Genomic DNA, 24,426 nt, shown 5'->3' with positions numbered 1-24,426 from the left:
TCAGCTGGCACGGCATCCATGGACCACGCTTTCCTGGGCAGAGGGGCAGGGGCCTCCGGAGGCTGGGCCTCGCTGGGGTTGGACTCGGGGCTGCTTGGCTCGGAGCCACACGCCTCGCGGAAACTTCCTGCCTCTGCATTTCCAGGCTGGAGACTGAGGTGCTGCAGAGAGCCGGGCTCCCCAGGCCAGCCCCAGCGTCTGGACACTCCCTGGGGAACGCTGCCACCTGGTGCTGGGCCCGTGTCCCCGGTGCCCCTAAGGGACAGGGGAGCCCCGGCCCAGGGCACCCTGGCGCGGGGCAGTGGGGTCTGCAGGCCCACTGTAAGCTGCCCGACCAGCCAGTGCTGCCGGCCGCCGGCCCGCCTGTGCCACGCTGCTCTCGCACTCAGGAGCCAGCGTCGCGGGGCTTTCCTCGGGGCGCGGAGAGGCGCCCCCATTCACTCCAGGGGCAAAACCTAAATGGTTCGGAAAAACAGTCAGTTGTGTACTATTGTCGGTCACATATCACTATCCAAACCAAGCTAGTCCAAAGTAACTTTCCTGCCCCCGAAACAAAAGCATAAATCCTCCCTGTTACTTGGCAGCTTCCAGGAATGGATGAAACTATGAGGAAGCTCAGACCTGTGAGGCGAGGGGAGCTTTGTTCCAAACAGGTGTCAGAGTCCTCATTGTTCTCAGTGAATAAACCTGCCCTCCTGTCTGGAAGAATTAAGTCCTAGGTTCGGAAGTGGAGGAGGCCTCTTTATGTTAGAGACTTAAGGATCAGTTGCAAGGACTGATGCTGAAGCTGAAACTCCAATACTTTGGCCCCCTCATGCGAAGAGCTGACTCATCGGAAAAAGCCCTGATGCTGGGAGGGATTGGGGGCAGGAGGAGAAGGGGACGACAGAGGATGAGATGGCTGGATGGCATCACTGACTCGATGGACATGAGTTTGAGTAAACTCCGGGAGTTGCTGATGGACAGGGAGGCCTGGCATGCTGCGATTCATGGGGTCGCAGAGTCGGACACGACTGAGCGACTGAAGTGACTGACTGACTGAGGGTCAGGTAAGGTTATCAGGAAGCTGTGATAACATTTTGGAAAGTTACATAATCACTCTGAGTATGCCTGCAATACATTCCAGGTGTCTCATCGATCTGTTCTGGCTAGCACCAAAACAGAAGCTAGAACGTGTCTTGTTTTCAAATGGTAACTCTCAGCTGGCACTGACAGCCAAAGGGCTTTCATGAACGCCAAGCCACGGACTCATGTGTCCTGGGACCTGGCCTTGCTCTTGGGTCTCCCCAGCTCCTCGGGGCCCTCCCAGGTACAACCCACTCAGCACCAAGAGGCAGCTCTTCATTCCAATAAAGGGCTCAAGAAAACCCCAAAGACCCAAGACTCCTGGGGAAAAAACACTGGGAGGCTGGGGTAAAACTCTTGAGAATCCAGAGGGGTCTCTGAAACGCGGCCACAGGCGCGCCGTCCCCACCCAGCAGCAGGTCTCTGAGTCCCAGGGCGCACACCGCGAGGGGCGTCTTACCCGCATCGGCCGCTGGGGCACATGGGGCCAGCCTCTGCAGGCCCCCGTCGTCAGCAGGACACTCCGCAGGGTCCTGGGGCACAGTGTCTCTCCTGGTCCTTTTCACTGAGGCCAGCCCGTCCTCTGCAATCTAGGGAGAGAAGACCCAACCAGCTAAGACTAGGAAGAAACAGGCCAACCGGCCCCTCTTCTTCCTGGAGAAGCGCTGTGAGTCCCAGTGGTCCGACCCCAACAATTCCCCGCTGGCCGGACGGTGCCTGGCGCCCCTCGGGCCATGCCCACCTCAGTCGCCCTCTTCTGTGGACCCGCTTCCTCCAGCTCCTCTGGGGCCTTCTCCAGGCTGGTGCACGTGCAGGGAATGCAGTCTGCATGTACTTCTTTTTTCCTTAAGAATTCCTCTGTGATTCCTAAGGACTCGGCAACCTGAGAAGAAAGGGGTCCATAGAGATGCTTCACTCAAAACACAAGATTCAGAAGCATGTCCGCACTTAAGGATACAGGACTGAGTTTAACCCTGTGGCATCCCTCTGTACAGCAAGGTGCCATGAAGACAATGGGAAGGATGCAGATGAACTGTCGTCACAGAAGAATAATGTTAGTCTGACACCACAGTAACCTTCTTGCCCACTCTTCTTCCTGGATGGCATCCATGCCTGCTCAACTGGCAGGTTATAAACAGGCAGGTGACCACTGCCCACTGGGGCATCTATGTGAGGCTTAGCAAAAGACCCATTACATTTTAAAAACTATGTCATTTAAGGAGATAAAACATAGGACTTTCCTGGGGGCTCGGGGGTAAAGAATTCGCCTGCTGATGCAGGAGACACAGGTTTGATCCCTGGTCCAGGAAGATCCCACATGCCTCGGGGCAACTAAGCCCAGGAACCACAGCTACTGAGCCTGAGCTCCAGAGCCCAGGAGCCACAGCTACTGAGTCTGAGCACCCTGGAGCCCGGGAGCCACAGCTACTGAACGCAAGCACCCTGGAGCCCGGGAGCCACAGCTGCTGAGTCTGAGCACTCTGGAGCCGAGGAACCACAGCTACTGAGCCTGAGCACCCTGGAGCCCGGGAGCCACAGATACTGAGTCTGAGCACCCTGGAGCCCGGGAGCCACAGCTGCTGAGTCTGAGCACCCTGGAGCCCGGGAGTCACAGCTGCTGAGCCTGAGCACCCTGGAGCCCGGGAGCCACAGATACTGAGTCTGAGCACCCTGGAGCCCGGGAGCCACAGCTGCTGAGCCTGAGCACCCTGGAGCCCGGGAACCGCGGCTACTAAGCCTGAGCACCCTGGAGCCCGGGAACCGCGGCTACTGAGCCTGAGCACCCTGGAGCCCGGGAACCGCGGCTACTGAGCCTGAGCACCCTGGAGCCCGGGAACCGCGGCTACTGAGCCTGAGCACCCTGGAGCCCGGGAACCGCGGCTGCTGAGCGTGAGCACCCTGGAGCCCGGGAACCACGGCTGCTGAGCGTGAGCACCCTGGAGCCCGGGAGCCACAGCTGCTGAGCCTGAGCACCCTGGAGCCCGGGAACCGCGGCTACTGAGCCTGAGCACCCTGGAGCCCGGGAACCACGGCTACTGAGCCTGAGCACCCTGGAGCCCGGGAACCACGGCTGCTGAGCGTGAGCACCCTGGAGCCCGGGAGCCACGGCTGCTGAGCCTGAGCACCCTGGAGCCCGGGAGCCACGGCTGCTGAGCCTGAGCACCCTGGAGCCCGGGAACCACGGCTGCTGAGCCTGAGCACCCTGGAGCCCGGGAACCGCGGCTGCTGAGCCTGAGCACCCTGGAGCCCGGGAACCACGGCTGCTGAGCGTGAGCACCCTGGAGCCCGGGAGCCACGGCTACTGAGCCTGAGCACCCTGGAGCCCGGGAACCGCGGCTACTGAGCCTGAGCACCCTGGAGCCCGGGAACCGCGGCTACTGAGCCTGAGCACCCTGGAGCCCGGGAACCGCGGCTACTGAGCCTGAGCACCCTGGAGCCCGGGAACCACGGCTGCTGAGCGTGAGCACCCTGGAGCCCGGGAACCACGGCTGCTGAGCCTGAGCACCCTGGAGCCCGGGAACCGCGGCTACTGAGCCTGAGCACCCTGGAGCCCGGGAGCCGCGGCTGCTGAGCCTGAGCACCCTGGAGCCCGGGAACCGCAGCTACTCAGCCTGAGCACCCTGGAGCCCGTGCTCCAGCAGAGAAGCCAGTGCAGGGAGAAGGCCAGCACTGCGTCAGAGCAGCCCCTGCTCACCGCAGCTAGAGAAAAGCCCCCGCAGCAGCAACAAAGACACAGCGCAGCCAAAGAAAACAGACGTTTATCAGTTTATATTAAGTACTGCATTTGTATAAAACTACTTTGGACAACCCAAAAAACCCACATGGTATGTGACAGTGTGGATCAAGGTACTTCTTGCTATAGAAGTAGTGACTCTGAAACACTGCCCTTCTAGACAGGCAGCTCCGTCGCGGTGTGGTCAGATGTTAGGAGCAGTTAAAGCCAACATGGCCTAAGTGTTACTCTTTTTAACACACCTGACCCCGCGTTGTTCACCTGCTTCTTGCTGTCCTCACTGGTTTGTCGCACGTTTTGAGATTCTAAATGTAAGTGAGATGATACGGCATTTGCCCTCCTCTGCCTGACTTCTCTCACTCAGCATAATACCCTCCAAGCTCACCCAGGCTGTTAAAAGAGTGTAGCAAAACCAGACTACTGAAACCACGGCATTGTGAAAGCCGGAAAAGACGACTGATGATTCAGCGCCGCCTCCGCCGAGGGGGGAGGGTGTGGGGACCTGGCGCAGGCGGAGGTGCTCGGTGGGGTGAGGACCTGAGCCTCTGAGCTGGCTGCAGGAAGTTCCCCTGGATGACCTGCCCACGGGCACATGCTCTGCGCAGTGGAAGGTTTTACCCAAAGCAAGTAAAACCACGTCAGTTCACATATTTTTGTCAACGACCCAAAATAGCTAAAGGCAAGGATACTGAAATGGGAACTCTGTGAACACAACCACAGACAATAACTACTGGTCCCTGTGTAATTCATCCCTTTGCAAAAACCTACATAATGAAGAAAAGATACCACCTATTCACTGTGATCATCAGTGAGCAGGAGGATGGTGGGTGTTTCCATTTTTTTTATAGCTTATCTGCATTTCTGAGTTTTCTGAAAAAAGCATGTATCACTTTTATATTAAGAAAAAAAAAACCTCCTTGATGGAAGAAAGAGCTAAACAGAAGCTGACTATGAAGATGTCATGACTAAAATAAACCTCGTCCTCCTCTACTGAACAGTTTTCCCTTGGCTCTGGGCGGAACTTCCCACAGGAGCTTGTTACCTTACTGTTGTTTACTTCCAGGGGCTCCTCAGAACAGGGTCCAGAACTATGGAGGTAATCTTGACACATTTTCTTAACCATTTTATGCAGCTCTTCAAACTCCTTGTATACAGCTGGGAAGAGAGGTTTTGCTAGATGACCTTTTTCAACCTCAGTGAAGATAAAGATGGCAAAGAAAAAAAAAAATGTTTAAACCCAAGGCAGAGATGTAGGAAATACAGAGAGGAATCTTAAGGTGGGAAGGACATTCCTAAGCCCCGAGCCGCTGTCAGCAGACTCGGCCTTCACTCCTCAGCGAGAGCCCACCTGTGCCCCGCACTGCGCTCCGTGGGGCAGCGGACGGCCTGGGAGACGCAGCCCAGGAAACACGCCAGCCCCGCGGAGGGCCACCGGACAACGGTGGCCGGGGAACAGGACAGACAGGCCCTGAGGACCAAACAGGCACGTTCTGGGGCCAGCAGCTGGGGGAGGGCCAGGTCTCCACTCCTGGGGGTGCCTCCTGGAAGGGTGGGTGCAGGCAGCAAGGCCGCATCTCAGAGCGGGCTCCTTGGGGAGCATCCTGCTGAGCATCTCAGAGGAGGCGGCGGGCAGGGGCGTGGGTGTGAGAGGAAAGGTGACTTGGCGCCTCCCGCACACCGGGGCACGCATGCGGGCCTGCCTGGCGGCCCCGTGCGGGGCACCCGGGCGGGACCAGCCGGCTCACTTCAGCCCTGTGTGGGGAGAGGAGATGATTCCCAAGGCCTGGCTCCTTCTAAGAAAATATTTCAGATCGTCCCCTTAGTCACTCAGAAACACTAAGAAGACCCACCTTCATCAGAAGAAATTCATACACGGTCACGACCTGAGCCAGCTGAGGCAGAGCCAACTCCACTAGATCGTCCCGGTCACACTGGTGGAGAAACTGCCGGAAGCAAGCATTTGACATCTTTGAAAGAATTTCCCAGCAGCCAGCAAGTTGGTGCAACAAAAACCACAGAGGACAGAAAGTTCCCTGAAGTCTCAGTGACTAAGCAACTCTCAACTGGGAGCACTGTGCCTATTACTATATAGCTTACATGCTCACGCATAACAAGTCCTGTGATCAACTCTGCATTCAGAGTTTGACCCCCCAACAGAGCCCTGAGCGAGCAGTGGGTAGCAGACCCTGGATAAAGGCACATTTGCGGTGGGGAAATAGGTTTCTACTCCCAGGGCTCACCAACTGGTGCCAGAGCCAAAAACGCAGGCAAGTCGAGAGGCCCGCAGCCAGGAGGCCACACCAGGGTACGGTATAGGCAGGAGGGGACGAGGACCTGGGGCGGGGCTGGGCTGGGGGGCGTGGAAGACGCAGGAGGGTGCAGTCCTCAGGACGGGACTGGAGCAAGTGACGGGAAAAGAGGCGTCGTGGGCACGGTGTCCCCCCACACCCTGGACGGGGCCCAATACCGGACACCCCCAGTCGTGTGTAAACCAGGGCCCATCCCTGGGGAGCTTCTCTTGTGCAGGATCAAAAGAGGTGCTCCTCAGAGGGCCCCTGATTCTCCGCGGGACAGCACGACGCTGCAGGCCCAGACCACGCGCTCCAGTGGCCTCACTGGCCTGACCCAGGGCTGCGTCTGCCACCGCCCTACGTGGGGTGACCCGGAGCCAGCGGGGAGCGTCTCTGAGGCTCCGGTTCCTCATCTAAGTGGAGCTACTGACCCACAGGGAGCTGAGCGCAGCTGGAACCCAGCAGGAAGCGCTCCCAGGATGGAAGCCATTCGCTCATTTAGAATGTTAGTGAGCGAAAAGCATCAGAAGCCACCTGACCTCCTGCTCCTAAAGCTCACTCAGCCAGGACTTGGTAACAAGCCCGTGAGGAGGAAAGTTAATTCACCCGGGTTTAAATTTCCCGCTGGACCCTGCAGCCTCCTACGCTTTCTAGGAAAGCCATTTCCTCTCTGAAAACCACTTTCCCCTCATGTGTAGTTTGGAGGCCCAGGGCCCAGAAAGCAACTCTCTCTGGGGCCGGTTGTCTCACGACCTTATCTGTGATTTCCCTTTGCTATTTTTTTTTTTTACTTATTTTCTTTAAGATGCAGGCAAATAAATACATCCTTGCCAAAGACAATGTAAGTTTAGGGTCCCACTCTTCTATGCCAATCCAACTAAATTCAATAAACCTACTTTCAAGGGGCTAGAATGGAGATTCTAGAGTTCAAAACCCAAAACACGCTTTTATATCTTGAGACTTTTTACAAAAAAAAAAGAATCATTTCTGTTCTTTTCTAAACTGCTTCCACGCAAACCCAAGTTATAATTATTCTACGAGTTAGAAAGGCAAGCAGCTGGTAGACCTAGGAATTATTTCGGGCAATGCTATCTTTGAATAGAGCATTCATCTCATTACACATCAGGTGAACTGTCTGAGTCGATCTGGGCATTTTACTCTGAAATTCAGAAACCTAGGAGTGAGTTGCCACATACCATGCCAGAGACACGGGTTTCAAGAATGGGGCTCTCAGAGCGACGCACCTCCTGGAGCCTGGCCCTGCTCCCGACGGCCCCAGCACCCCCCGGCGGATGAGCTGCGCCGCTCTGCTCCAGGACGGCCACGCTAGGCTCTGCGGGGACCACGGAGTAGTCGCTTCTTCTAGGTCCGGGATGTCTCTCTGATCCCAGAAGGGCTGAAAAACTTCCATTTTTTGGTTCAGACACCAGCCCTTCTTCAACTTCCATAGACTGACCATTCTAGATTGGGGTACACACCCAAACCAAAATAAAAAAATCATGCTTTATACTCTGTAATGAAAACCTTAGAGCAGAAAAAATATCGTCAAAGCAAGAAACTTGTTATTCTTCTGGGCATAATCAAGACACATTAATGATAATCAATGCATCTTAAACAAAGGTTCCCTTTAAGATATCAGATGAACACCAGCCTGCAAATCTGGCCTGACAAACCATAATCATGGAGTGGTGCCCAAAATGAAACGAAAAACTCATCTGATGTCACTGGCACCTAAAAAATTGACCTGAGTTTTGTTAATTCATAATTCACCCATGACTTTTAAACTTTTTTTTTACTGGATACACTTCAAATACCATAAAAGTCATCCTTTGGAAATATACAGAGAGGTGGATTTTAGAAAATTAACCAGGCTGTGTAAGGTCAGAGTCCTAACCACTGGACTGCCAGGGAAACACCTCAACTGCTGTTTTTGAAATAACGGACTAGTGTACACGGCACACAAATGCTCACCACACACACTGGGTTTCAGTAAATAAATGCTGGCGTGGTGATGCAGATCCACGGTGACTGGACCTGCTTTGTGAGTTTCAAAAGGGGAAAAGCGGAGAGAGAACCCGGCAGGCCGCGTGTCACTGCAGACGGTCCCGGAAGCAGCCTTGTGGACCAGCGCCCCCCCGGCAACCCTTCCAAGGCCACGGTCACGTCAGCGTCAGCAAGAGCGCCTGCGATGCCTCCTGACCAGCCCTGAAGGACCAGCGCCTGTGTCCCGGGCACTGAGTGAGCCAGGCTGCCAAGCCAGGAGGCGCGCCCCTCCGTGACCACCCAGCAGCAGCGCAGACACGTGACGTAAAGCCAAGGACAGCGTGCAGGAACGGGGACACGACCACCGACAGAAAGGTTACCTGCAGGCCACGCCGTGCTGGCGCAGCCCCCTCCTCAACTGGCAGAGCTGGCATGGGTGGCTCCCGGGACGCCAGGCTGCTGGTCTCACCCTCCGTGGGGCCCGCGATCATGCTCCCGTTGGCTTTCCCAGACGGCGATGCCTCAGGCTCCAGCTGGCCGTGGCCTGGGTGAAGTTTAAAGTGCCGGGCCAGCCCCCCCTTGCCTATGTATGACTTTTCGCAAGTCTGACACTTGAAAGTTTTGGGCCTCAGGGAGCAGCTTGCTAGGTCGAAGAGTGCCTGCCTTCCTCTCTGGTCTTCATCTTCTTCCACACTCAGCTCGGCGTAGTCATCGGAGTCGGATGGGTGACCATCGGCCAAATCCTCTGTCTTGATGAATTTATAATCTTTAGCTTTATACTTGGGAGGTCGAGATATCCGTCCAGAACGTGTTTTCACTTTTAAAGACTTCTTTAGTTTCTCAGTGTGTTTTGTTTGCGAGCTGGAAATAAATAAATTTGCTGAACTGGATGAAACAGATGTGATCGCTGGCAGGTCAGAGGCCAACGGAGGGACTGCTGCAGTGCTCTGTCCACTCAGAGGCTCAGCGGCCAAGACTGTCTTCACGGGGACTGGCCGGAGGGCGGGCAGTGGCCTCTGGATGACCACGTGAACAGGAGGCGGGGGTGGGTGACTCAGGACACATGGCGGTGTCCCCAGCAGCTGAGAGCTGAGCCCCACCGCGCTGCAGTGCCCGCTGGGCGGTGGGCCTGGCCTGGCCGACTTGGGCTGGATGGCGGCCAGCGCGGGCATCGGCTTTTCCTGGCCTTTCATCTCTCCAGATCTTACCTTGATGCAAATGGCTTCCAATTGCTTAAAGACAGAAAAAGAAAAGAAGCACTGTGCTTATCAACATTTCCGCAATTTTGTTCCCATCTTAAATCCACTGCTGAAATTTTTTTCTAACTTACACATCTTATATATAAAAAACTCCACATCTATTGTGTTTACACTGACGTTTCTCAACCTTTCTGCCCAGTCCATAGTCACCTATTTTACGTCACATCTATTTGATGTTAATATCACATTTAATAGCACATCTCTTGTACTTGCATAGATAAGAAGCATTTACTTACATACACAAAAAGTTTAACTACTGACCACTCCTACATAAATGCCTTCTGATAGCACTGAGTTGGCCAAAAAGTTCATTCAGGTTTTTCTCTACAATCTTATGGAAAAAACCGAATCAACTTTTTAGCTAAACCAGTATCTACTACATTGTTTTTAAAAAAAAAAAAAAAAAAAAACCCACTCAGTTGAGCTCATGAACCATTAAAAAATATCCTTCTTTGTAGTTTTACCACGTGTGTACTTTTTCTTAGTACTCTAAATTGGACTCAGTTCAATACGTGGCCTTATTTTTTTAAAGCTTTCAGTGAAATTCTGGAAATCAAAAAAGCCATAAAGAACTATGCAACTCAGGTCCCCACCACCTACGTTATGCCACGCCACACTGCTAGACTGGGACGTCCTCTGGCCCCCGCCTGCGTGCCTTTTTTCGCCCTGCCCCGAACGTGCTGTTTGTCGTTTGCACGTGTTCTTTATGTCACACTTGTGCTTAGTCGCTCAGTCGTGTCCAAGTCTGCGACCCCATGGACCACAGCCCACCTCTGTCCATGGGGATTCTCCAGGCAAAAATACTGGAGTGGGTTGCCATGCCCTCCTCCAGGGCATCTTCCCAACCCAGGGATCGAACCCAGGTCTCCTGCATTGCAGGTGGATTCTTTACCACCTGACCTACCAGGGAAGCCCACATTACACTTGTAGGTATCCCTAAAAATTAGTTCTGTTTTGATGTGTTTTCAAACACTATATAAGTGACCATCATCTCTGGTATGCTGGTGGGGTTTTTCCCTATCCTGCTTGTGAAATTCATCCGTAGGGAGGTGCATGGCCCTTGGGCGCTCATTGCTCTGTAGCAAGAGGCAACAGGTGGTCTCCCGCCCTGCGCTCTCCGTCTGCTTTGCGCCGTCACGGATCGCAGATGTGTGTGTACATACCAGGGCACACACCTAGAAGACGGGCTGCATTTCTTCACCAGCTTTTATTTTTTAACATCTAACAAAATTTTATTTAATCCTTTTGGGCCCATAGCTTGTGGGATCTTACTTTCCCGACCAGGGATAGAATCTGAACCCTTGGCAGTAAAAGAGCAGAGTCCTAACCACTGAATGGCCAGGGAAGTCCCTAACAAAATTTTAAATGCATGTGCTTTTTGACCCTGCAATCTTGCTTCTTGGATCCCAGAAGAAACGCTGGCACTGTCACAGGGATGTATGTCTAGGAGGTTGAAGGCAGCGCCGTCTGTGACAGAAAGCACCCACCACAGGGGAGGGCTGCAGCCAACTAGGTTCCACAAGTATTTTTTAAAAAGAGTATTTATTTATTTGGCCATGCTGGGTTTTAGTTTCAACACTCGGTATCTTCAATCTTTACTCTAGCACAGGGGATCTTTAGTGTAGCATGCAAACTCTTAGTTGTGACATGCAAGATCTAGTCCCCTGACCAGGGATCAAACTGGGCCCCCTGCATTGGGAGTGTGGAGTCTTAGCCACCAGACTCCCAGGGAAGTCCCCACCAAGTTACTGAGCAGTGACCTTGTGCCTGATACAACGTCGAGGGGAAGGGGGCAGCAAAACGAGGTTCCTGCCCTCACTGAGCAGAAACAAAGAGCATCTTTCTTCAGGGAGAAAAGACAGAAAAACCTCATCACCCAGAGCTGGCTTTCTCAACTCGCCACAGCTGACATCTTGGACCAGTAAGTCTGTCATGCCAGCTGAGCTGGGCAGCGTTGAGCACAGCCCCACCTCCACCCAGCGGAAGCCAGCAGCACTCCCCAAGCTATCATCATCAAAAATGTCTCCAAGGACTTCCCTGGGGGTCCAGTGGTTAAGAACCTGCTTTCCAGTGCAAGAGATGTGGGTTCCACCCCTGGTTGGGGGAACTAACATCCCACGTGTCTCTGGGCAACTAAGCTGGGGCACCGCACTCCAGAGCCTGCGCTCCACAACGAAGACCCCGTGTCCCGCAACCAAGTCCCAATGCAGCCAAACAGATGAAAACCAAAACCAAAATATCGCCTATGTGCCAAGTGCCCTCTGTGGGGCAAAACTGCCCCCGCTGAGAACCATCACTAACAGGGCGGCCACCAACAGGCCTGGACTCAACCCCTCTACCAAGGAGAGGGTCAATCAAAATATAACACAGGACAGAATGAAAACCCACACTGAAATCAAGTTGGAGGTTGGAATATATCTGTCTGCACATTATATACTTACTGCAAACAGCAGACAATTCAATATACTGGTTTTTGAGGAGGTGTGCAGAGCTGGCCCTGAGTCACTATGAATCAAATGACAACTAGCTTTACTTTGCATATCTTTTAAGAATCACATTTGTTTCTTTTTACTACCAATCACTTAGAATGTTTCTCTAAGCTCTTGAGGTATTATCAGATAATGCCAATAAAGACAGACAGAGACACACACACACACACACACACACCCCAACACAGAGCAAATCCTATTGTTTCTGAATTACCACAGAGGCAAAGTTAATCTGCTCCGAAGACTACTTTACCAAGTGGGTATTCTACCTCATACCTATTATATGTCTATTTCATTCAACAAACTTTTCCTAAGAATCACTGGGGGCAAATTCATAAACAAGTCAGGTCCCAGCCTCACCCGTGGGGAGGTGGGGTTTCCCCTGCCATGCCTGTCACCTGCAGGCCTACTGACTCAGGTCTGTACTTTGCCTCAACACCTGTACTTTCAAAAGCTCCACTGGTAAATCTGAAGGCAGACTAGGTTAACCAAGGAATGCTGACAGGAAAACACCACCGCCGTGGTGCAACAGGTGCAGTAAGAGAAGCAACAGCTCAGGGCTGGTAGGTTTCCCGGAAGAGGTGACCTCCGCAGGGGAACTTGTAGGATGAATAGAATTTTTGGAACAGATATTCTAGGTGTAAGGAAAAACATGTATGAATGCATGGATGCATGAAAAGGGGCACTGTGTGGAGGAAACCGGAAATATCTCTGTGGGGCAGGAACAAGGATGGGAGGGGTAGGAGCTGACCTGAGGGAGTGTGTTCACTCAGTCTGTACCTTCTAATCCACACCATCCTCCCCTGCCTGAGTTCTCCAATCACACCTGGGTCCCCGCCCCCATCGCCTCTCCTCTTCTACATTTCCAACTCGGACCCACCCTCCCAGGTCTAGTTCAGACCACCCCTTCTCATCCCCTTGGCCAGAAACAACCTTGCGCTTTCTCAGTGCATTTGGCTCACTGTCCTATTTAGTGAGTATCTCTAGCTTTCTGACCAGAAGTTTTCTGAGTGATGAGTCACCTCCTGGTCACGTCATAACCTCCATCTCTGTGGCCTTTGTGGCACAGCCAGGGGCAAAGGGTATTACAAGAACTGAATGCAAAACCACAGTATCATGAATACATTAAGTATTTATATCACCCCAATGAGAAGAGCTACAGAACATGATCATGCTATCCAACTCCAATTAAGTTTGCTTTCATTTTTGGGAATACATCATTTTTGAACTCTTTCCTAAATTATCTAATCCAAAAAGCCAGAGCCACATTCAACAGGCCCTGGAGTGCAGCCACGCCTGGGGGAGCCTGGGGGTAATCACTCAGCCTCTCTCAGCTTCTCCTTCATCTGTAAAATACTGATAAAAACACTTTTGTGTGGTTGCTGAGACCCAAACAGTCCAGCACAGTGCCGGATAGAGAGGAGACGGACAGACTCAGCCACCTGAGCCCTTCTGACTCCACAGACCTGCCGTGCAGGACTGCAGTGGGAGGCATTTGTTTCCTCAGCGCAGGAGGAGACAAACCTCCTACAGATGAGGAAGCCAAAGTCAAAAGAGTTAGAAGTACCCAAGGTCACACTTCTAAGAAGGTTTGATGTTTGGGCAGTCATACTTGTCTCCCCAGACTTTAGTGAGACAACTCTCCAGTCTTGATGACCAACTGGGTACGACTCTTAGCTGGCCAAATCCCTCAGTCAGAAACAAAAACATAAACTCTGTGAAGCCTGCTGATTCTATTTTCTCGACCTATGTCGTCTAACGGCAGGACCTCTGTGGCACTTTTGGAGTAAGAAGCAAGGTGACATTTACAAGCCCAGGGCTGAAAGGGGATGTGACTTTACAGGTGACATGAACGACCTCAGGCACAGATGCTACTCTGGACCCTCTGGGATGGGAAGACCCATGTTCGAGTTGCAGCTTCCTTAGCGGCCAAGAGCTGTGTGACCTGGGAATCAGGGTTTCAGTCATTAAGCGAACGTCAGGCAGCGGCCGGGTCTGTAACAGGGGTTGCAAACGCAGACGCCACCACTGCGAGCGGAAGGTGCTGCGTCAAGTCACTAGAATGTACTTCGTTCTGCCCCCGAGTCTCGGCCGGGCCACTTGCAGCACCTTCCACCTGAAGGACTCTCCACGTTGGTTCCCCTTAATCCATTCAGGTCTCCGCTCCGGTGTCAGGCCTGGGAACCCCTCACTCTGGAGCAGCCCCCAGGTCCGGCCCCTCTTCACAGACTGTGTTCAAACGCCGCACCCGCCGCAGCGCCCGGACACCGTGAGTGCTCAACGAAATCGGGACGAAACGTCTGCGAGAGGAGCCCCGGGCAGGATCCCGGCGGCGTGGAGCTGACGGTGCCGGCGCGCTGACAGGGGCGGGGGGCCTGCCGTCCCCAGGAAGCCGAGTATGGGGATGCCCTGAACTTTAACGGCCGGTCTCTCGGGCAGGGAGGTTCTAAGGCCCAAGCGGAGAAGCCTTCCTTCCCCGCGCGAGGCCTCTCGGCCCCCTCCGGGCCTCAGTTTCCCCACGGCCCCTCACCTGCGGAGGCAGCAGGCGCGGCGGGCGCGGGGGCTCGGCCCCGGGGCCGCGCTGCAGGGCGGCCTGCTGGGCCGCGTCCCGCAGCCGCCGCGCCGCGTCCAGCACGCAGGGCGGCGGCGGCGGCGGCGGCTCCGCGGGTGACTGCGCCTTCGTCACCTGCTCCAGGACCCGGCGCAGCTGCTCGGGGCCCAGCGGGGCCACGCACGCGGCGCTCCCGCGCTGGGAAAAGGGAGCCCGGCCGCCTCTGCAGCCGTCCTCACAGCCATCCTCAGCTTCCGGCTCCGCGTCCGCCATGACAGCCGACGCGGGGACTCGAACCCGGGTCTCTGAGCGCCGGCGGCTCAAATGTGCGTCACCTGGGACAGGAGCCAGCTACGAGTGCCCCTCAGGCCAAGACACCTCGGAAGGCGGAAGGCGACCGCACAGAGCCGGTCGGTGGGCGGGGGCTCAGTTGGCCCCGCCCTATCGCCCCTTCCCCGCCCCCAGGAGGCTACCCAGCCACATTGCCTCATTGCCCGGCCTTGTTCATCTGTCACCTATCACCCCAAGCAAGAGGTGTCCAGCAAAAAATCTTCCAGGTTCCAGAGTTCCTGGTCTAACATCATATTGTCCAAATGCTCTCAGCGTCACCTGAAGACCCTGTCTGGACCCGCGGAGGCATGGGTCAGCAGTGACCTGCGGCAGGGGCTCTGGGTGCAGCAGGCCTGGGTGCGGCATAAGCCCTCTTGGAGGAGGCTGGAGGTTAACCCCACCATAGAGTCGCAGAGCAGACGACCCACAAACTGCAGAACAGTTACACCAAATAAATTCTCACACTGTTAAGACAGTTCTAGGACCTACAACTGATCTCCCAACCTGGGGATCTGGCAAAGGGACTGAGAACCCCCAGGGGAATTTGACTTTGGAGGGCAGTGGGATTTGGTTACAGAATTTACACAGGAATGGGGAAATAGACTCTTGGAGGGCACAAACAAAATGTTCTTTACACCAGGACCCAGGAGGAAGGAACAGTGACCCCACGAGAGACTGACTCAGACTTTCCTGTGAGTGTCCATGAGTCTCCCGCAGAGGCAGGCGCGGGTCAGCGGTGGCCTGCTGCAGGGTCAGGGGCACTGAGTGCAGCTGTGCCGCACGAGACCTTTTGAAGGGGGTTGCCATTATCTTCGTCATGGCTTCCCTCCTAACTCGGTTGGTAAAGAATCTGCCTGCAATGCAGGAGACCCAAGTTCGATCCCTGGGTCAGGAAGATCCCCTGGAAAAGGAAATGGCAACCCACTCCAGTATTCTTGCCTGGAGAATCCCGTGGACAGAGGAGCTTTGCAGGCAACAGTTCATGGGGTCACAAGAGTCAGACAAGACTTAGCAACTAAACCACTACCATCACCACCATTATCTTCATTACCTCTGCCATAGTTTGGTCTCAGTCAAACAACAAGGAGGGAACACAGCCCCGCCCATCAACAGAAAATTGAAGATTTACTGAGCATGGCTCTGCCAAATAGAACAAGACCCAGTTTCCCCCATAGTCAATCTCCCATCAAGAAGCTTCCATAAGCCTCTTATCTTTATCCCTAAGAGCGCAGATAAAATGAAAACCACAATCACAGAAAACTAATCAAACCAATCACATGGACCACAGCCTTGTCTAACTCAATGAAACTATGAGCCATGCATTATAGGGCCACCCAAGACGAACGGGTCATGGTGGCGAGTTCGACAAAATGTGGTCCACTGGAGAAGGCATTGGCAAACCACTTCAGTGTTCTTGCCTTGAGAGCCCCATGAACAGTATGAAAAAGCAAAAAGATAGGACACTGAAAGATGAACTCCCAGGTCGGTAGGTGCCCAATATGCTACTGGAAAAGAGTGGAGAAATAATTCCAGAAAGAATGAAGAGATGGAGCCAAAGCAAAAACAACACCCAGTTGTGGATGTGACTGGTGATGGAAGTAAAGTCAGATGCTGTAAAAACAATCTTGCATAGGAATCTGGAATGTTAGGTCCATGAATCAAGGCAAATTGGAAGTGGTCAAACAGGAGATGGCAAGAGTGAACATCGATATTCTAGGAATCAGAGAAAAAGAAATGCAAAAAGCAAAGTGGTTGAGGAGGCTTTACAAATAGCTGAGAAAAGAAGAGCAGCTAAATGCAAAGAAGCAAAGATATACCCATGTGAATGCAGAGTTCCAAAGAAGAAAGGAGAGATAAGAAAGTCTTCCTCAGTGATCAATGCAAAGAAATAGAGGAAAATAACAGAATGGGAAAGGTCTCATCAAGAAAATTAGAGATACCAAGGGAACATTTCATGCAAAGATGGGCACAATAAAAGACAGAAATGGTATGGACCTAAAATAAGATATTAAAAAGAGGCGGCAAGAATACACAGAAGAACTATACAAAAAATATATTCATGACCCAGATAACCACAATGGTGTGATCACTCACCTAGAGCCAGACATCCTGGAATGTGAAGTCAAGTGGACTTTAGGAAGCATTACTACAAGCAAAGCTAGTGGAAGTGATGGAATTCCAGCTGCGCTATTTCAAATCCTAAAAGATGATGCTGTGAAAGTGCTGCACTCAATATGTCAGCAAATTTGGAAAACTCAGCAGTGGCCACAGGGCTGGGAAAGGTCTGTTTTCATTCCAATCCCAAAGAAAGGCAATGCCAAAGAATGTTCAAACTACTGCACAATTGCACTCATGTCACACACTAGCAAAGTAATGCTCAAAATTCTTCAAGCCAGGCTTTAACAGTATGTGAACCATGAACTTCCAGATGTTCAAACTGGATTTACAAAAGGCAGAGGAAGCAGAGATCAAATTGCCAACAACCGTTGGATCATTGAAAAAGCAAGAGAGTTCCAGAAAAACATCTATTTCTGCTTTATTGACTACACCAAAGCCTTTGACTGTGCGGGTCACAACAAACTGAAAAATTTGTTCAAGAGATGGGAATACCAGACCATCTTACCTGCCTCCTGAGAAATCTCTATTCAGGTCAAGAAGCAACAGTTAGAACCAGACATAGAACAGACTGGTTCCAAACTGGGAAAGGAGTACATCAAGGCTGTATATTGTCACCCTGCTTATTTATCTTATATGCAGAGTACATCATGTGAAATGCTGGGCTGGATGAAGCACAAGCTGGAATCAAGACACCAATAACCTCAGATACGCAGATGACACCACCCTTATGGCAGAAAGGGAAGAGGAACTAAAGAGCCTCTTGATGAAAGTGAAAGAGGAGACTGAAAAAGTTGGCTTAAAGCTCAACATTCAGAAAACTAAGATCATGGCATCTGGTCCCATCATTTCATGGCAAATAGATGGGGAAACAATGGAAACAGTGACAGACTTTATTTTGGGGGGGGGGCTCTAAAATCACTGCAGATGGTGACTGTAGCCATGAAAGTAAAAGACACTTGCTCCTTGGAAGAAAAGCTATGACCAACCCAGACAGCATATTAAAAAACAGAGACGTTATTTTGCCAACAAAGGTCCATCTAGTCAAAGCTATGGTTTTTCCAGTAGTCATGTATGGATGTGAGAGTTGGACCATAAAGAAAGCTGAGCGCTGAAGAATTGATGCTTTTGAACTGTGGTGTTGGAGAAGACTCTTGAGAGTCCCTTGGACTGTAAGGAGATCAAACCAGTCTGTCCTAAAGGAGATCAGTCCAGAATATTCATTAGAAGAACTGATGCTGAAACTGAAACTCTAATACTTTGGCTACCTGATGTGAAGATCTGACTCACTGGAAAAGACCCGGATGCTGGGAAAGATTGAAGGCAGGAGGAGAAAGGGATGACAGAAGATGAGATGGTTGGATGGCATCCCCGACCCAAAGGACGAGTTTGAGCAAGCTCTGGGAGTTGGTGATGGACAGGGAAGCCTGGTGTGCTGCCGTCCACGGAGTCGCAAAGAGTCGGACACGACTGAGGGACTGAACTGAACTGAACTGAGAGGGAGTTCAACGTGTGCATTTTTATCAAGTGTGGTCCCCAACCCCGAAATTGCCTCCCTGTCAGCCCAGTCCTCCTGCCCGCTCACCCAGAGGGCGTCGCTTCACTCATCAGTGCCTGTTGGTTCACGCTTAGGGAATGAATGATAGATGCATGAATATGAATGAATGAATGAATGAGCAGAGGAACCTCCCCACCCCTTTCCAGACGTCAGTCGCCCCCTCTTCTTCCTTTCCCAGTCTCCCCTCCTCTACCCTCCTGGTTCCCAGTGCCTTATAGCCACAAGCACTAAGGGGGCCATAGGGCCGTAGATCAACAAATACTAAGCGCTTGTTGGGTGAGTCATCATCCCTGCCCTCCACATACAGTCTAGGCTGGAAGTGAGGAAACTAGCGTTTGCAGCATAATATGGTAAATCCGTGATGTTCATGGTTGGGGAAGCTGGGGGCCAGGCTTATTTATACCAGAGAATTTTCCAGTAACCTTTCTGGTAATTTTTCTCTCAACTGGACCACCATGATCATCATTCAGCAGCATCATCACCATCATCTCATCATCATATCATCTTGCATTCACTATGCTCTCTGCAGTGTCTAACTTAATTCATTAGTAGCCTCACTAAGGACTGGCCAAAAGAGAGATCAGATTTATGGAATTTGTTCCAATTTCTTAATCCTTTTCTTCTTTCATTAAAAAAAAACAAAAACTTTTTAATGAAAGACTTTCTCATCCTTTCATCCTTAAATGTCAGACAGGTCCTCTCTGACATCTAAGAAAGAACTGTCCCCTCATCTAGAACATAGTATACTATTTATCTTTTTTGAGCCTGTCAGGGAGGAAGAACTTTCCCTCTATCCTCTTATGTTCAGTCTCTGGGGGCTTGTGAATTAAGCTGACAAAAGACAGATTAACAAGAGAAAAGACAAATATTAGGGTGTTCCCTGGTGGCTTAGTGGCTAGGTTCTGGTGTTTTCACTGTGGAATTCTGGATTCAATCTCTGGTCAGCAAACCATGCTGCATGGCCAAAATACACACCTAAACACACGAAAAAGAACAGGCAAATTTTAATATAATGTGTTTTATCAATGTACCAATGAAATTCACAGAAAAATGTGGCAGTTAGAATGTGGGGCTTATACATTATCTTAACAGGGGAAGGGATGGTGGATACAGCACTTATGGGAAAACAAACAGCAAAGGAAAGATAGATAGGCCCTTACCTAGAGTAGATGGGAGGTAAGATAGTTTCCCGACAATGCCTGCTTAGGGGTGATGGCGGCTTCTCCTGTCCAGTGATGAAAGTCAGCCTTGCCTGGTTGTTGCCAGGGAAGAAGATTTAAGACAACCGAATTCTTTTGGAAGGCTCTACTTTAGGCGGAAGAGACTTTTCAGGAGCTAAAACGGCTTCTGTTCAAAAATAAGTTTTATGCCATAGAGGTGAATTCTGGACTCTTTCAAACCTTGTTTAGGGAAAGTTATGGGCTTGGAGGGCAGCAACTTAGGCTGGCTCCTCCTCTGCACGGTCTCTGCATCTAAGAAGGTGCCTGTCATATACACCCAAGGTGTCCATGCCGAAAGCGCAGCCTCTCTACACTGGTGCGGAACCACATCTCGGAGACAGAGCTTTGGGTGAAGTAGAAAAGAATAGCTTTATCGCTTTGCCAGGCAAAGGGGGACGCAGCGGCCTTGTGTCCCTCAATACAGTGTGTCCTCCCCTGGGAGGACTTGATGAGGCGTTTTATAGCTTTAGCCCCAGGGTGGGTTGCTGACAAGACTAGAGTGTGTGCAGGCCGGTACTCCAGGGGTCTCAAGTGGTCAGTCTTCTAATCGTGGTGCTCCTCTGCGGCTTTCAGTCTTGCCTCAGGCCCTTTCTTAGCTGTTCCTCCCTCGATTAGCAACTGTTGGAATTTGTCCTTGGGACTCAGGGAAGGTCATGGAGGCTGGAGTCTTGCCTACAGACAAGACATGGGGGACAGAAAGACTTCCGGGGTCTTCCCTGGTGGCCCAGTGGTAAAGAATCATCTGCCAATGCAGGAGACATGGGTTCGATCACTGATCCAGGAAGATCCCACATGCTGTGGAGCAAGTAAACCCATGCACCAAAAACTGCTGAGCCTGAGCTCTAGAACCCGGGAGCCACAACTATTGAAGCCCGTGTGCCCTAGAGCCTGTGCTCTGCAAGAGAGAAACCACCGCCAAGGGAAGCCCACACCCAGAGTGGCCTCCGCTCTTCACAACTAGAGAAAAGCCTGCGCAGCAACGTAGGCCCAGCACAGCCAAAAATAAATTAATATAATAAAATAATAAAGGCTTCTATGCCTAGGAGCCCACAGGGTCCTGCTTGACTTCAGTGTGAAATGCAGTCTGAGTACAGGTGCCTATTCTAGGGGTCAGGAGCCCCAGGCTTTCCTTCTAACTGACTGTTCATAATAATAACGGTCCCATCGCACTTTTTAAAAAAAATAACTTTATCTATTTGTTTATTTAATTTTTGGCTGTGCTGCCTCTTCACTGATGCATGCAGGCTGTCTCTAGGTGCAGGGAGCGGGGCGGGGGCTACTCTGGTTGCAGTGTGTGGTGTGGGTGCGATGGCTTCTCTTGTCGCACAAAAAGGCTTCAGTAGTTTCGGTTCCCAGGCTCCAGAGCGCAGGCTCAGCAGTCGTGGTTGGTGCACGGGCTTAGTTGTCCGACGGCACGTGGAATCTTCCCAGATCAGAAGTTGAACCCTAGCGTCCTGTGTTGACAGGTGGATTCTTTACCACTGAGCCCCCAGGGAAGCCCTCCATCACACTTTTAGTACACAATGAGCAGCTGCCAAAGGCGGGAAGCCTGTAGTTGTGGACGTGAGCTGTTACTCACTTAAATCAGAGCTTAAGGCATATTTGAGAAAAGAATGAATGAATGATCTAGTAGATGTTCTCTTCTGGGATTTTCTCAAACATGATTGAACCTTGACGTAAGATGGCATCTACCCTTAAGAGCCTTCGCTAAACTAAAAACTCCTGGGAACTTCCCTGGCAGTCCAGTGGCTAAACCTCCATACTCCTCATGCAGGGGGCCCCAGTTCGATCCCTGGTGGGGAAATTAGATCCCATGTGCTGCAACTAAGAGCTCACATGCCACAACTAAAGACCTGCATGCCGCAATGAAGATGGAAGATTCCGCTGCCTCAGCTAAGACCCAGGGCAGCCAAATAAATAGCAAATATTTTTTAAAAATCTAAAAAATGCCTGACTTGGACTATGAGTGAGAAATTCATCCAGCTGCCCTCTCGCTACATACTGCAGAACTAAGAGTAAGAAATGTGAAGTCTAACCAGCCGCAATGGCTATCATAAAAAAATCCATAAACAATAAATGCTGGAGAGGGTGTGGAGAGAAGGGGATTCTCCCACACTGTGGGGAGGAATATAAACTGGTACAGCCACTACGGAGAACAGTATTGTTTTTTAGTCGATAAGTCGTGTCCGACTCTTTTGCGACCTCATGGACTCTAGCCTGCCAGGCTTCCCAGTCCGTGGAATTTCCCAGGCAAGAATACTGGAGTGGGTTGCCTGCATTGACAGGGGGTTCCTTTTACCACTGAGCCACCAGATGGCAAACTGAAAAAAAAAAAAACCCTAAAAATAGATCTACCATGTGCTGTGATCAGTCGCTTCAGTCCTGTCCAACTCTTTGCAACCTACGGACTGTAGCCCTCCAGGCTCCTCTGTCCATGGGATTCTCCAGGCAAGAATACTGGAGTGGGTTGTTGTGCCCTCCTCCAGGGGATCTTCCTTAGCCAGGGATCAAACGCATATCTCCAGCATCTCCTGCATCGCAGACAGGTTTTTTACCCACTGAGCCACCCAGGAAGCCCAGAGCTATCATATGACCCTACAGTCCCACTCCTGGGCACATATCCAGGAAAAAACATGGTCTGGAAAGATACCTGCACCCCAATGTTCATTGCAGCACTTTTTACAATAGCCAAGACATGGAAGCAACCTAAATGTCCATCGACAGAGGCATGCATAAAGAAAATGTGGTACATATACACAATGGGATATTACTCAGGCCTTAAAAAGAATGAATAATGCCCTTTGCAGCAACATGGATGGACCTAGAGAGTATCATACTGAGTGAAGTCAGACAGAGAAGGAAAAGTGTCACATGATATCTCTTATATGTGGAATTTATAAAGAAATGATACAAATGAACTCAAAATAGAGACTCACAGACTTAGAAAATGAATTTATTGCTGAGAAAGGCATAGTTAGGGAGTTTGGGATGGACATGTACACGCTGCTCTGCTTAAAATGGATAACCAACAAACACCTATTGTGTAGCACACGGAACTGTAGTCAATATTATGTGGCAGCCTGGATGGGAGCGGAGTTTGGGGGAGAATGGATGCTTGTATATGAATGGCTGAGTCGCGTCATTGTTCACCTGAAACTATCACAACATTGTTAACTGGCTATATCCCAATACAAAATAAAAAGTTAACAGAAAATGTGAAGTCTGAGATGTCTCTGAAAAACAAAAAACAAAATGTAGCAAAAGATTTCCAGGTGCTTCTGTCACCCAAAAGTTGGGTTCGCCTCTAGGTGAGCATGGACCCAAAACACAGCCATGTGACAAACTGAAGGAAGGAAGGATGCACTCCTTGCAGGAAGTAAGGAGAACACCAGGGCTCTTTCCTAAAGTGGTGTCAGTTCAAACAGCAAAACTGGGGAAGGCACTTGGGTGGTATATACATGTTTGTGAAGGGGCTTGAGCAGAGGAGAATTCAGCAGAGAATTGGGGCAAAGATGTTGATTGAAATCAGGATGGTCAGAAAAGGTCAACATCACGGGACCTTAGGTTCCAGTAGATCTGGTGGAGGGAGTTTAAATTCTGCAAAATAGCTCAAGAAAGTGCTTCAGGCTAATCTTTACCTTTGAAACAGAACTGGGAGTCTTTACAACGGATTCACTATCTTTGGTACTGTCACTTCTCTTGCTGGATAGCAACTTGTTCTCTTGTGCCCTTCAGGTTGTTGTTACTGAGCTTTTCCTCCTGCTCACCCCCACTTTAGGCTGCACTGTGTTTGCTCTGGGCTCTAGCTTCCTACTAAGCTAGCGCCGCTGTGGGCTCCCTCCAGTCACCATCATAGTCATCTCCGAGGACCTCATCAGCCACGATGAGATGTGCTCTGACATCCCCCACATCCCAGAGGTTGCAGACGCACTGTCGTGGACGGATTGTGTCTGGGGGTGGAAGGGAATATGGCCAGCAGGACAGAGGGTAACACTGATGACTCATTCACTCACTGGTGGAAATTTCTCCGCTGAAGGTGCTGAAAGCACATCAATCACTGACATTGATATTATCTTGAACCATCACTTGCAGGAAATTGCAAAAGAAGCCTACAAGTGACACAGGAGAGAAAGGGGGTGGGGCACCACCTTTAAAAGAATGGCATGGCCATAGGATACAACATAAATGGTTAGAGCCAACGGGGTCCAAGATGGTGACCAGACTTCCACTAGACCTTGAGCCCCGGTATATGCTCATTGTAAGGTATCAGCAAGCTGAGTGGCTCACCCACAGGCACCCATTAGCATATGAAATTACCCACCCCAATAAAAAGTGCCAGTCCCATACCCTGAAGCCGCTCTGGCCTTCCGAGATGGCCCACGCTGCATCTGTGGAGTGTCTCTCTCTAAATAAATCCACTTCTTACCTGTCACTTTGTCTCTCACTGAATTGTTCCTGCGATGAGCCATCAAGACCTGAGCTTCGTTAAGTCCTGAGACCAGGTGTGTGATCTCAGTTAAAAGACCATGAGTTCAAGTCCCAATGTGGGTTGCACGGTTTCGCAAGAAACACATGAAAGATTACATGAAGTCAATCAAAGGGAAACTTGAAGAATACACCAGAAAGACTAAAACCTTTTATGACAGGGGCTGCGGAACAAATCAAGCACATCCTTACTAGTTTTAAAAACTATTGGTTCTTTGTTAGTGTAAACATGGATTCAGACGGCACGGTTGCTCTGCTGGACTTCTGTGAGGATGGTGTGATCCCATACATGATTTTCCTTAAGGATGATTTAGAAATGGAAAATTGTGAACAGACTTGGCTGTGA

The 24,426-nt window shown here is 51.1% G+C and overlaps 1 protein-coding gene and 1 pseudogene across 3 annotated transcripts; one reads left to right on the top strand and one right to left on the bottom strand.

Moving 5' to 3' along the window:
- Positions 1 to 110: 110 nt before the first annotated feature.
- Positions 111 to 14,657, bottom strand: ZNF839 (zinc finger protein 839). Of its 3 annotated transcripts, none has more exons than XM_065906486.1 (8): positions 14,352 to 14,657; positions 8,454 to 9,305; positions 7,287 to 7,550; positions 5,650 to 5,742; positions 4,842 to 4,991; positions 1,808 to 1,948; positions 1,526 to 1,655; positions 111 to 455 (listed from the first exon to the last, which is right to left on the bottom strand). In XM_065906486.1, exons 1-8 carry the CDS (start codon positions 14,643 to 14,645, stop codon positions 256 to 258), a joined length of 2,124 nt encoding a protein of 707 aa, XP_065762558.1. In that variant the 5' UTR covers positions 14,646 to 14,657; the 3' UTR covers positions 111 to 255. The 3 variants fall into 3 exon arrangements, with proteins under 3 accessions (XP_065762558.1, XP_065762559.1, XP_065762560.1); XM_065906487.1 differs by having other exon boundaries at positions 7,335 to 7,550; XM_065906488.1 differs by lacking the exon at positions 111 to 455 and having other exon boundaries at positions 1,524 to 1,655; positions 4,847 to 4,991.
- On the top strand, positions 14,644 to 24,426 carry LOC136146996 (translationally-controlled tumor protein pseudogene; annotated as a pseudogene).

This window comes from Muntiacus reevesi, chromosome 15 (assembly GCF_963930625.1).
Source record: "Muntiacus reevesi chromosome 15, mMunRee1.1, whole genome shotgun sequence".
Taxonomy (NCBI): Eukaryota; Metazoa; Chordata; class Mammalia; order Artiodactyla; family Cervidae; genus Muntiacus; species Muntiacus reevesi.
This window is presented reverse-complemented; position numbering and strand designations above follow the sequence as displayed.

Bases quoted from the DNA above. Each gene is read 5' to 3' on its own strand.
- ZNF839 (XM_065906486.1), bottom strand. From the start codon at position 14,645: ATGGCGGACGCGGAGCCGGAAGCTGAGGATGGCTGTGAGGACGGCTGC. The intron at 9,306-14,351 runs GTGAGGGGCCGT...TCTGTCTTTAAG, and splicing joins CGCGCCTGCTGCCTCCGCAG to CAATTGGAAGCCATTTGCAT. The intron at 456-1,525 runs GTAAGACGCCCC...CGAACCATTTAG, and splicing joins TGCCCCAGCGGCCGATGCGG to GTTTTGCCCCTGGAGTGAAT.